The sequence below is a fragment of the Vulpes vulpes genome, chromosome 6 (assembly GCF_048418805.1).
Source record: "Vulpes vulpes isolate BD-2025 chromosome 6, VulVul3, whole genome shotgun sequence".
Classification (NCBI taxonomy): domain Eukaryota; kingdom Metazoa; phylum Chordata; class Mammalia; order Carnivora; family Canidae; genus Vulpes; species Vulpes vulpes.
In genome coordinates this window covers 70,478,169-70,491,754 of record NC_132785.1, presented here as the reverse complement: position 1 = coordinate 70,491,754, position 13,586 = coordinate 70,478,169, and the positions used below count along the sequence as shown (strand labels likewise).

Here is a 13,586-nt window from a genome sequence, read left to right as displayed (position 1 = left end):
TGACACTTAAACAATATTGTGGCTCTTCCTTCTAATCTCCACAGTTTCTGATGAGAAATCCACTGTTGTTTGAATTGTTTTTCTTCCAGAGATGAGGTGGTATCTGTCGATTTTCTTTTCTTATACAAGTTAGGATTTCCTGGTTCTTGTTTTGACAGTGATTTTTTTTTTAAATTATGTCTGGACATTTTGGATACTGTGTTAGGCTACTCGGGACCTCATTTAAATCTTCTGTTTCAGCAGGTCCTCTCTGACACTGTGCAAGGAGTGAAAGGGAGGTGCCATCTAATTACTGCCAGGTGAAGATGGAAGTCTATTCCTCTGGCAGTCTCTGTTGTTGCTCTGGTGAGGAAAATCACCTCATTGCTGGGTGGGTGTGGAATCTCATGCTCCCCACCAGGCCTCTGCTGAAATCATGCTAGCAGTAGGGGAAGGGATGACTCATTACCCCTCAGAGAATTGGAAGTCTAGGTTTATCACGTTTTCCCTACTGATTGGAGATTGTTGACACTCGGAAGGATTGGAAGTCCAGGCTCCCCACTTGCTTTCTTTAATATCATCCCAGAGCAGAGTGGTGGGGTGGTGGTGGTGGTAGTGGTGGTGTGTGTGTGAGAGGGGGGCTGCCAGTTATAGTGGGGTGATAAGAAGTAAAGTCTAGGATTCCCTCTTAGCCTTTGGTGATGTGCGTGGGTGTCCAGTTTTTCCCACGGTGTTAGGGTGGAGTAGGGCAGTTACTATCTCAAAGTTTTCTGCCTTATTAGGTTTCCCCTATCCTGATCCTTTGGCTGGAGAAAGCAGACTTGTCTTAGGGCTTTTTGTTGCATTAATTGTTGTTTCTAGATTGTAGGCTTCTCTAGGACCCAGTGTAGGCATGTGAGGCAAAAAGAAAACATAGAGAACTTTCTTTCATGTTATTCTGTGGTTCTCAATGTCTCTAGTTGAATTATCTTCTTCTCTTTACTTTTCAGAGTCTCCCCATGTTTCTTTAACATACGATGTCCACGGTTTTTAGTTGTACTTAGCAGTAGAAGTAGGGAAAAGTGTATGAACCTCATGTTATCTAGAGCTGGAACCCCTTTAAATACCATTTTAAATTTCTATTTTTATATATATTTTATACTAGTCATAAACATTAATATAATTATACATATATGACATTACAAATAAATATACAAACACATATATTGAAAGTACATGTGGTTTTTTTTTTTTTTTTTTTTTTTACAGTGAGGTGCGTAGCCAAATGCAAATCACAGACCACTGCTGTAATCAAAACAGTGTTGACTCATTTCTTGGTTTGGCACTTATACTAACGTCTGTGATTTGGAGCATTTCTTTTTTCACCTCTAAAATGAAGCAATTTCATAAGATAGTCTTTAATACTATTTCTACCTCTAATATGCTACAAACAATAACAGCTAGTATTCCTTCCAAAAGATATAAAATACCACATGAAAATTGTTTCCCTTTTTTGTGGTTTCTTTAAAGCATTTTTTAAATCCTGAAAATATTCATTCCCTCAAACATAAAATTGTATCCAATTTGTATTATAATAACTTAATCAAGATTGATCTCATAAATGTAATTGTTACACAAAAACAGCAAAATAGATTTGATTAAAAAGAGTCTATTCTAATTTTCTGTGAATTGTTAAGTTCAGGGTTGTTTTATCTTATTAAGTAATTTAGTATTTTTCCTTGACATTTTCTGTAATATACTCCACTCCCACACTTTTCTGATAGAACTATAAAGGTCAAAAATTGGAAAGAGAGACTATTGTATGTACTCTGTGCCTAGCAATCCAGAAAAAAAAAAATAGACCATTGTCTTTTGTGCTCTGTATGTATACATAAAACATATTCACTCTATTCTAGCCCATTACTGCTACTGTCTTGGTTTGCTAGTGCTGCCATAACAAAATACCACAGATTAGACAGATTCAGCGACAAAAATTTATTTTCTCGCAGTTCTAGAGGCTGGAAGTCCACCGTCAACATGCTGGCAGGACTAGTTTCTTTTAAGCCCTCTTTGGCTTACGGATGCCTGTGCCCTTGCTTCCTTTTCACATGGTCATCCCTCCAGGCATGCATGCTCCTAATGTCTTTCCAAGTTGTTTTAATTTCCTTTTATTAGGACACCAGGCAGATTGGATTAGGGCCTACCTAATAGCCTCTTTTCAACTTAACAGTCCCATCTCCAAAAATGGTCAACTTCTAGGGTACTAAGGGTTAGGGCTTCAACATATGAATTTTAGGGGGACATAATTCAGCCCCTAACAGCCACAGTTATCATTCTGCCATTAAAAAAAATGAATTCTACAAGTTAAGATTTTGAGATAAGTCTCAGAAGGACTTTTTCTTACAATGATCATAGCTTTAGTGTGGCTAATACAGTGCAGCAGATTGAGTGTGTGTGTGTGTGTGCGTGTGTGTGTGTGTATTTGTTCAAAAGAAGCTAGCCTTCTCTCCATTGTTTCAAGGCTGTGGACTGCTAAACTGCTTCACAGATATGCAGTTTAATAGTACCTACAAGAATGGGTAGAGATATTACATTGACTGAATTTGGGGATGTAGCAAGCAAATTTTCTAGGCCAAATAGTAGAGTGTTGTTTAATTGATTTTTAAGCTAAACACTGGATTAATCGATTGTGTCATTATTCAATAATCTATGAATTTGTAGTTATGGAGTCATTATGTTGTACACCTGAAACTAATGTAACATTGTATGTCAACTATACTTTAATAAAAAAGAAAATACAAAAAATAAAAATAAAAGTAATCTATAACTCTCTAAGTTTGAAAACTGGGATTGGTTTATGAAAATAGAAAGTTTTTTTAAACATATTTTACTAGGTTTTAAAAATTAATTGTAAACATCCTTTATTCCATCTGCTTTTGAATCATGTACTTATCATTTTTAAAGTACTATACTTTAGCATTAAGAAAATTAGATTGGCACTTATATTTCTAGCCAATTAACAAAAAAAGTATGGTTGAGAAGTAGCAAAGCAAATATTTTACAATTTTGCTTATCAGTGATATTTCATGAAGTTAACTAATTTCTGTCATAATAAAACACAGTAAAAAGTATATATTTATATTCTATTACTTACTTTCCAAATATAGCATACATCACTATTTTGATTTCTGACAACGGAGCTGATGTTCTCCTGAGGTGTCAAATTTGATTTGAATATTCAACTAAAAAATCTACAAAATGTCTTGCTCATTAAAAAAAAAAAAAACAGGTTTTTAGGTTATGTCAACTTAATGTGTTTCACCATCAAGAATTCTTTGAAATTATGTACATCTTTAGTCTATTTTAAAATTCTCTGCATATAGTCCTTGTTAGCAGAGTCAATCCCTCCCACAATTTATTAGTCTTATTTTTTTTGGTGACATTTCTATAGCTTTATTACAATTTATTAACATATTTTCTGGCCAAATAATGGTGCTATTATTCTCATTTGTAAAAAATGTGTCAGCAAAAAAGGAAATAAGGCAAATGTTTAAATATAGGGAGTCACAAACGATATTCTAGAATATTCTGCAGCCATCCCAAATGTTTCTGAAGAATATTTAATGACTTCAGAAAAATGCTTCGTTATGTTACATTTAAAAATCAGATTAACAAACAATATTTTCAGTATGAGTCCACACACACACACTTACAGAAAAAATAGAAGATTAATAGCAACTCTGAGTTAGGAGGTTATAATTTTTTTAACTTTTTTAGAAAAGATTTTATTGATTTATTCATAAGAGAGAGAGAAAGAGAGGGGCAGAGACATAGGCAGAGGGAGAAGCAGGCTCCATGCAGGGAACCCGATGTGGGACTTGGTCCCGGGTCTCCAGGATCAGCCCTGGGCGGAAGGCAGGCCCTAAGCCACTGAGCCACCCGGGGATCCCAGGAGGTTATAGTTTTTTTAATTTACATTTTATTTTTTCCTAATTTAAAAAATTAACGTGCATTACTTTTTTTTTTGTGTGTAGTACTTTTATAATAAAAAAATAACAATACATGTTATTCCACAGGTAGTTGATTTTAGGCTAGTAGATTAGGTTATCCATTTTTTGGAGGCATTTTAAACCCAAGTCATTGACTTATTCAGTAAACAATTATTGAACTATTACCAAGTATCAGCATCTAGTTTATGCCAGGTATGGTTCTGGAGACAGTTGAGGAAGGGTATGTGGAGATGGCTATAAAATTGTTCCCACAGGTATAGGATGCAAGTAAAATCAATACTAAGTGATGGGTGCTAGGGCAATAGCTCTAAGAAAGTGCTATAAGTATATCTGGACAGAGTAGCTAACGATGTCAATCTGAGTCTGACTAGATCACAAGTATAGAATTTATCTGAACCTCATTAACTGAGTCCCACAAGGAAACACCTGTATGATTTACAGTTGGTTTCTGATGTGAGCTTTTGAACAGGGTGGATATAAAAGACTACTACCTTGAAAAAATTATTTGCAAACTTTTAATCTTCAAAGTGTAGTTGAACAGTTTATTCAAAAAGCACATTAATAGGGCAGCCCTGGTAGTGCAGCAGTTTGGCGTCGCCTGCAGCCTGGGGTGTGATCCTGGAGACCCGGGATCGAGTCCCATGTCGGGCTCCCTGCATGAAGCCTGCTTCTCCCTCTGCCTATGTCTCTACCTCTCTCTCTCTTTCTCTGTGTGTCTCATGAATAAATAAACAAAATCTTTAAAAAAAAAAAAAGCACAATAAACATTTGCTCTGTACTGGTATTAAGAGATAGAAAGGTAAGTAAAACAAGAGTCCCCTCTTAGGAAATTCAGAGTGTAAATCAAGAGTTTTTCCATGTCTTGTGTAATAATTTCCTCTAACATTTTTGTTTAAAATCAGACAATAATAATTAGAAATACATTGTTTTCTTTCTTTTGTTTTGCTTGTGAAGAGAAAGTTAAAGCTAAATGTTATGGCAGAAATCATGGACATTAGCTAAAGTATTTGTCCTACTTAATTATTTTGATAAGATTTTTCTATTCATTAAAAGGCAAAAGGTAACAAATCATTAATTAAAACCACATAAGTGCTTTTTATTATTCAGTTGTGAAGTATTCAATATTTTATGTAAAAACAAAGAAAATGTTTGGTAATGGAAATCAAGGTTAAAATGAATCTTTCTCACTGATGATTTAAATTATTTCTCCCAAGCAAGTAAAATTTATTTCAATAACTAAGTATTTTAAAAGTTCAACTTGAAAAGGGGTGCCTGGGAGGCTCATTCAGGTGAGTGACAGACTCCTGATTTTGGTTCAGATCATAATCTCAGGGTCCTGAGATCAGGGTTCACAGATCCTGTGTGGAGCTCTGTGCTCAACAAGGAGTCAGCTTGAGTGTCTCTCCCTCTGCCAGCCCTCTCCCCCCGGCACTCGCTGCCTTTCAAATAAATAAATATTTTTTAAAAAGTTCAACTTGTAAGGTCAGATGTAGATGAACATGTATTGAAATAAAGAGAAGACAAAGATGTATTGGACAGTCATAGGACAGCTGTTGCATGGACAAACTAATAAGCATTTAAATCCTATTATCTACACTTGTCGACTTTGGCATCTAACCAGAGAAGCAAAGCATAAAAGTTATTCTAGAATGTTCTTCTTCCATCTAAAAGAATGTGTACATAATTCTTACATTCTTGAATAAGTCTAAAATTTAATGATTGTTTTCTTTTTCAGTTTATGAGGACTTCAGTTTTCCTAGACAGTTTGGTTGACTGAAAAAAAAAAACAGAATATATTTATGAAAAGTATATACAATGTCACATAAGTAACATATATTTAAACTAAAAATAATTAATATTTAATCAAGAAGTAAATATTCTACTTAATGCTGAGGCAGAGATTTTTACTTTGTATGTGAGATCATGTGTAAATAATTCAGTTGAAAAATAGAAAACTATGGGAAAGAAGATTTACTGTGGTTGCAACAGTATGACTTTTCAGGATTGTGTTTGAGGATAATAATTAATAAAGAAATTGCAGCATGATGATTAAATATGGCCTCAATTCCATATAAATGACCTCATTTAATTATGCATCCTTTCAACCTAGTGCCATATGAATTTTATAGTAATATGTGAATTTTAGAAATAATGCCATTTAAAATTTTTCTAAGCCAAGAAAAGCAAATTATTTTTTCTTAAACTATTAAAACTATTTTTCCTGGTTATGTCACTAAAAAGTAAATCTGCCAGATTCTTTCCTTTAAAATTTTCATTTTCCAAATCAAACATCGGAAACCACACACAAATTTCAGCTCAAAAAATTTTTTTCCAGAAAGGAACTCAAAAAGTAACTTTGGATTAATGGCACCTCGTTTATTCTTTCTTATTAATTTCTCAAAATTTAGCGCTTTATAAAATATACTGAATAAAATAATGTTGAATCTCACAAAATTACATGTACTAAGAATAAATTAGATTATGGAATATTATCAACCAATGGAATGTATTTGATAGTCATAGCTGGAAAATGTTAGGCTATGACAATGAATAAAATCCAATAAGAAAGGAGGAAAAGTTTGTATTCCTGGAACCAATTGGCCTTGAAAACAGGATTAGAAGAATTGCATTTTTATAAAGAGAAATATGCTGTTGTTAATGGTTTCTGAATTTGGATTGACTTAATAAAAGCTGATGTGCACAATTAGAGTTGGTAACTATAAGGAATAGTCTTTGAGTATATTGAAGTTCAAGGAAAAAGTGTTTCATTCTGTTTTCTACAGGGAACCTGAGCAAATTTTAAACCTTGGGGCCAGCAGATTTTAGTTATTAGAACACCAGAGTCAAAGTTACTACTCTCCAGGAAGTAATGATTTTTAGAGAAATGATGATATTTAGAATGATATTTAGAGAATCAATTCTAACAACAATAAAATGACATAACAGAAATGTAAATGCATGTGTGCAAAAGGAAAAGCTTCAACATTTTGGACAATAAAATTTAAAGTTCACTCATGACTTCAAAAATTAGAGAAATATAAGTTAAAGGGTGGTTTAAGAAACTTAAGCACTGGAAGCTAGATCTATTTCTTTTAATCCATTGATTTTAATCCAAATAAAGCAAATAAAGGTGTCCTCCAGTAACTGAGACTATTGACTTTTTAGACAAAAAAGTCTAGAAATTAATACATGTACTTATATGGCTCCCAGATTATAGTTCTCAAAAACAAAAAAATCCTGAGTAATAATGGAAAAGAAAAACTATAGGTGGATATTTTCTGATTAGATTAGGATAAGCCATTCTAAGCAATATAAACAAAGGCAGAAAAAGATATTTATAAAGCAGCCTGAGAGATACAACTCCATTAAAAAAGTAAAAAAAAAAAAAACCATGAATGACAAAAAGCATTTGCTTTTTTATATAACAACATTTATTAATATGTAGAAAAGAAATACTCTAAATACACAAAGAATTTAGAATATTCAAATAAGAAGACATACAAGTGACCAATAAGCACATAAAAATGTTTAACCTTACATAACTAAAAATCAATTTTTGCCCACAACTTAATTATTTAGGGCTGGGTGAGCATTTAATAACTTTGCACTCTTTTTTTTCATAAGTAAGCTCTATGCCCAATGTGGCACTTAAACTCACAACCCCAAGATCAAGAGTCACAGGCTCTACCAACAGAGCCAGCCAGCTGCCCCCAAAACTAAGCATTCTTATGTATAGTTAGTACTTATTGTTTTTAGCTTAAAATAACCTTTATTTGTATTTACTCTTATTCAAAAAGCTTATATCTATTTTCGTTCATCTTCTTTGCAGGTCTATACTGATCTAGAAGTTTACATGTGGTCATACTGGAGTCTGAATTTATTCCTTACCTGGATCATGATGATTTTATAGTTGAAAGCTTGTCTTCAAAGGCCTCTTGTCTTTTTTGGGGTCTCTAATTCTACAATCTTACCTGTTTCTTCCTGTTGGAATTTTAAAAAGCTACTTTCTTAGAGAACAAGTCATTTTTCCTTTCTTCCTGGTGAACTAAACAAGTTCACTTCTTTTTTATTTCCCATGAAGGTATCAGCAAGATAGGCAACATGTTATCACACACCCAGGTTTCAGTAGACTTTTGGCAGATACCTATATGGTTGACGTCTCCTTTAGGACCTTATTTTTCTGTTGTTCCACTTTTGTGACATTATCCTCATTTAACCTGATCTTACAGACTATAATTTGTGAACACTCTTCAGCAAACAACAGTATACATTTTTTTTTATCATATCTATTAGTCATCTATTATCCATCCATCATCACCTTTATCCTCATGCTTACAACTGCCAGTGTTCAATTATATAAAAAGGACATCCTGGAACCATACTTTCTCTTTCCAATTTCCCATTTCCACATTGGTATATAATTTCTCTGATCCTCAGTTTCTTAGGCTATAAAGTTGGTTGTTCTAGAGGATAGGACCCTTTCAGCCATAGAATTTCATCTTTCCACTCACCTTTCTCTGTTGTCCATTCCATATGGACAAAGCATATAGTGCTTCCAGACTGACTCCCATTCAAGTTAGGTTATTCTTAATCCCCTTTCTGATTATTAGGAATTAGTGGACACTCCCAATATTATGCATCTGTTTTTGCCATTCATGCTCTTCTTCAAAGTATCTGCTTTTAATTATCTGAGCAATTTTCTTTACCTTCAACTTAGCCTAAGTTCTTTTACATTTGTTGTATAGTACTCTGTTTCCCAAAGTGTGTTCTATGGAACACTAGCTGTGTGAAATGTTAAGATATGCTACATGGTAAAAGCAGCAGTAACAGCAACAAACAAGGAGGGATTCTGAGGTCAAGGATGTCTAGAAAGTATTGGGTTAAATGAAATAAAATGTGTACGACTTCTCAGTGCTAATCACACTGAGAATTTAAATGCTAACTTTTAAGCTATAACAAAAAATTAAATTTATGCAGTTATTTTCAAAATTATTTCAATATCCAGCCCTGTTAGAGAATAGCCTACAGAATTAGCATTTGTCTTTGGAAATTGTTGTAAGTACTTCCATATGCTTCTGCATACCCAGATCACTGTAACATGGAGTCTTCGTTAGAGTATTGAACCTTCTCTCTACGATATGTTACCCACAATTCAAAACATGAAATCCCATTTCATGACTATAACTTATATAAACAGCTATTCACTTTCTATGTCCTCTTTTCTAAAGTTCAAATATCTAGAAGGGTTTTTATTAAAACCACCAAATTCTCTAAAATCTTTCACGTTTTCTATGTATAATTTTGAAGTCACTGGAGATACACATCAGGCTTCTTTGAGGTATTATCTATTGTTCATTCTCTTGTTACTCAGCAAAAAGGGGGGGGGGGAGTTGGCAATGGGTCAGATCTCAGGTCCCTGCCACAGAAATTGCAATAACCAACTCCATGGGGGATTTTCTGCTTTTTGTAGGGAGCTCTTGGAGCTTGAGTTTTTTTTTTTTAATTCTTGTTCCTCCTTATTCATTCTTTTTCCATTGAGTAATTGATCAACTTCTTAAAAGGAATTTTAATTCTTCAGGGCTTCCTTAGAATTTTCTCCCCTGTCCCTGTTTCCTTCTCCATGATTTCCAACATCTCACAAGAATCTTTCATTCTATTGAGAAACCAGAGTATAAGAAGCAGTTACTTACATAGCTTACTTTCTTCATAAGTAGGACATCCAAGTGCCTGTAATTTGCATGTACCTGATGAATGACCGAAGCCCTCTCTAGATTTCTCCTCTAACATCTCCACACTAATGATTTCCAAATGTGTTTCTGGCCCTATTCTCTTTCCTGAACACTGGGCTCAACTATTTAGTTGTAGTTATTTCCAGGTTGAGTATCCGGTGGCATCTCAAACTCCACATGATCAAAGCAGAAATCTTATTCCTCTCTTGTTTTTCTCTGTCTTCTCTGTTCAGTTATCAGCACCACCAATAGGCTAGTTGCTAAGAAACTCAGGAGTCTGCCATAACTCCCCTCTTCTCTCCCTAAAACCTGATTTATCAGGAAGACCTTTAGTTCTGCCCCCCCAAATAGAGCCTGCATCTTTCTATTTCTTAATACCTCTACTACAGCTGTAGTCGTCCAAGCCACGAGTATCTCTAGACTGGACAAGAACAAGCCTCCTACCTAGTGTTTCTGCTCCCAGTCTTTTCTCTGATACATAGTAGCCAGGGTGTGATTTTTTAAAAATGCTAATTGAATCTTACTCTCTGGTTTAAATAAACCTTCCATTGGTTTGGCAGTGCAGCAGAATACAAACGATTTACTATGATTTTCAAGACCCTCCGTAATCTGGCTTCTACCAGCTATCTGACCGCATCTCACACACTTTTTCCTTTTTCTTGTGCCTTGCAAATGCCAAGCACATTCTTTTGTTACACCCTTTATGCTAACTGTTCCCTATGCTTCAAGTGTAATTAACCCAGATCTTCTTAAGTCTGTCCTCTTTGCATTATCTAGGTTTTGGCTCAAGTGTAAACTCTGTGAAACCTTCTCTTATCCCTACTTGAAGGCAGTGTTCCTTTCTCCACTATCCTCCCCACTAGTCACTCTTATTACTATTGCATTATTTTTACTTAATGAAATTATGATTATCAGAAATAATCTTAGCTACTGTTTTCCTTCTCATCTTTCCTTTTTAAATGTGATCTGTTATGGCAGGAACCTGGTCTGTCTTCACAACTACAGATCTGGTGCCCATATAGTGCTTAACACAGAGAAGGCCTCCACGCTTCGTTATCCATTAAACATGACTATCTTCAGCTAAACTAACTTTTTGTAAGTACCTTGTAAACCAACCAGCAAACTTTTTTTTTTCTGGTAATAGGAAATTATGGGAATACTTTATTCAAATTTTAAAAGAAAATGAAACGTGTTCTGACATAAAAAAAAAAAAAAACTTCCTAGAGAATATAGAGCAGCATTGTATCAAGAATAATCCCCCCCCCACCTTCCCTACTTTAGCTGAACCCGAGATGTTAGGAAAATTATACTCTCCCATGGACGAAGAGAACTACTTCATAAGTAAGCAAGGAAAACGCCAGTGCCCACGGGTAGACCTTATCACACCATCAGATCCAGAGAGAATAAATGTAAATCTCTTCTAGGGCAGTGACCGACATAGTGTCACTGGAGATGTTCAAGGCTCCCTTGCCAACCCTGTGAACAAGGGTCTACCAGGAAACTAACTTGATGTCCTGTGCTGGGTCGAAAGCAGAGATCAAGACATACACACGTAGACCAAAGCAGAATAAAACGCAACTGAATACAAAAGAAAACATATATATTTGGGTCTGGGTGTGCGCATTTGCGCAGCATAAGGGAATGGACCGGGAGAAGTGGGCTACCTCACTTGGCCAGCCCAACGCAAAATGAAAAATTGTTAAGAATCCCAAGATGGTGGCAGGCAGCAAAACTTTGGGGCAGAGCATCACTCAAGGCAGGCCCTTCTGAGGTCAGGGCCCTGTACACCTGCACAGTCACACACGCCTGAGGCCCATCCTGGGGTGGGGGGAGGATAAGATTAGAATTCACCCCCACAGCCTGGGAAGCACTCATCTCCTCACCCCTGTCAAAACAAAACAACAACAACAACAACAACAAAGCAACTACCAGAATTGGAGCAGAGAGCGCCCAGCCTTGATGGTGGTGCCCGTGGCCGTGGCCGGCGCTGGGTGAGGCTGCGAGCGCCAGTCCCACGGGGCCGACGTTAGAGGGATGGGACAAGGAGGCAACCGGGGTTCCTGAGGCTCCAGGAGAGGTGCCAGACCCAGAACAAGGGAAGAGGCCACATCAGGCCTTCCCGCTGCCTCTGTGCGCACAATGCCTGTTCCGTCAGGAGACCATGTCCCGATTCAGCCACCTGGGTAGGTCTGGTGCCTTGGGGGCTGCGGTGCAGTAGGTGGAGCTGGGGGTGGGATGTGTCAGACGGAGAAGGCAGGGACGGGCCGAAGGACATGTCCGTGGTGGGCTTCCTGCCCTCTGGGGCAAGACACCCGGGGGCCCCCAGGAGGCGGAGGGATGCAGGCGGGCTTCCGAGGACCCTCGGTTCTCACGCTCCCGGGAAGCCTCGAGGGTAGTAAGACCCATGGAAAAGCGCGGGGCGCCGCGATCTCCGCCCCCCCCCCCCCCGGGTCACCGCTCCGCAGAAGGGCGCTGTCCCCGGGCGCTCGGAACCGGGGCCAGGGCGCGGGGCCGGGGATGCCGGGGCGCGGGGAGCGGGCTGGAGGGATGCGCCTCGCCCTCCCCGTGCGCGGCCGGGCGGCCGGGCCGGCCGGGCCAGCCGAGCCCCGAGCCCCGAGTCCCGAGCCCGGACGGGACGGCGAGGGCCGGGCCACGCCCGCGGAGGCGGCCGCAGGCCCCGGCAGGGATCCCGGGGCGGAGGGGCGGCGACCGGGCGCCCTGCGGCCACTGCGGCCGCCGCTCCAGCCGCTCCAGCCTCCAGCCTCCAGCCGCCCGCCGGGGCTGTCTCCGCCTCCAGGCCCCCGCGCGCCCCGCCCGCGCCCGGCCGCGCCGCCCCGCCGCCCCGACCCCCGAGCGCGCCCGCCCGCGGCTCCCCGGCGGCGGCGCCTCCCCCAGCGGCGCCCGCGCTCCCGGCCGCGCAGCCCTCCCCGCCTCGGCCGCTTCCCCTCCCCCGCCCCTCCCGCGCCCCATCCTCTCGCCCTCCCCCCGCGCGGGGACTTTTCCGGAAAGTTTTTATTCTCCGCCTCGGCTCTTGGAGAAAGAAGCGCCCGGCTCCGCGGCAGCCAAACTTTTCGGCCGCCGCTGCCGCCCTCGCTGCGGGCCCCGCGCCCCGCGCCCCGGCCCGCGCCCCGCGCCCCGGCCCGCGCCCCGCCGAGCATGAGCGCCCCCCCGGCCCTGCGGCCGCCCAGTCCTCTGCTGCCCGCGGCGGCGGCGGCGGCGGCGGCGGCGGCCGCGCTGGTCCCGGGGTCCGGGCCGGGGCCCGCGCCGTTCCTGGCTCCCGCCGCGGCCCCGGCCGGGGGCGTCTCGTTCCATCTGCAGATCGGCCTGAGCCGCGAGCCGGTGCTGCTGCTGCAGGACTCGTCCGGGGACTACAGCCTGGCGCACGTCCGCGAGATGGCTTGCTCCATCGTCGACCAGAAGGTAAGGACGGCGCCGCGCAGGGGGCGCTGCCGTCCGGGCGCCCTCGCCGCGCCGACTTCCCGGCCCCGGGCCCGGCCGCGAGCCAGCCTGGCGGCGCCCTGGCAGCTCCGGCAGCGGCCGAGGCTGGGCGCCGGCCCCCGAGGCGCCGCGCTCCCTGGCGGCGGGCTCCCCCAGCCCCACCTCTCCGCGGCCCGCGGCCCCTTACCCCCCGTTCCCATTCCTCCCAGGACACTCCCAGGTGTGCTGCTTGCCCGCTTCCTTCACGCCGCTCCCGGCTCCCGGCTCCCGGCTCCCCGCCCCCCGCCCCGACCCCGGACCCGCACCCGGACCCGCACCCGCACCCGCACGTCCCTGGCGCCGGGATCCTCCTTCCCGCAGCCGAGTTCTCCCCCGGACACGCTCCCCACGACCTCAGCACCACTCCCTTCCTCCCCAGGCCCCTCTCCCAGCTCAGACCGGTGCTGAGGAG

General features: G+C 41.2%; 1 protein-coding gene and 1 long non-coding RNA gene across 4 annotated transcripts in view; one reads left to right on the top strand and one right to left on the bottom strand.

Annotated features, from left to right (window-relative positions):
* Window positions 1-13,586, bottom strand: part of LOC112926580 (uncharacterized) — a 38,995-nt gene that overhangs the window by 25,176 nt on the left and 233 nt on the right. The window lies entirely within an intron of this gene.
* Window positions 12,643-13,586, top strand: part of PRKD1 (protein kinase D1) — a 319,748-nt gene continuing 318,804 nt past the window's right edge. The window contains exon 1 of one of the 3 annotated variants that reach the window (XM_026007650.2): window positions 12,643-13,117. In XM_026007650.2, the coding sequence (XP_025863435.2) occupies window positions 12,854-13,117 (264 nt within the window). In that variant the 5' untranslated portion in view covers window positions 12,643-12,853. The remainder of the gene's footprint in view (window positions 13,118-13,586) is intronic. The other 2 variants (XM_026007651.2, XM_072761305.1) reach the window with 2 other exon arrangements.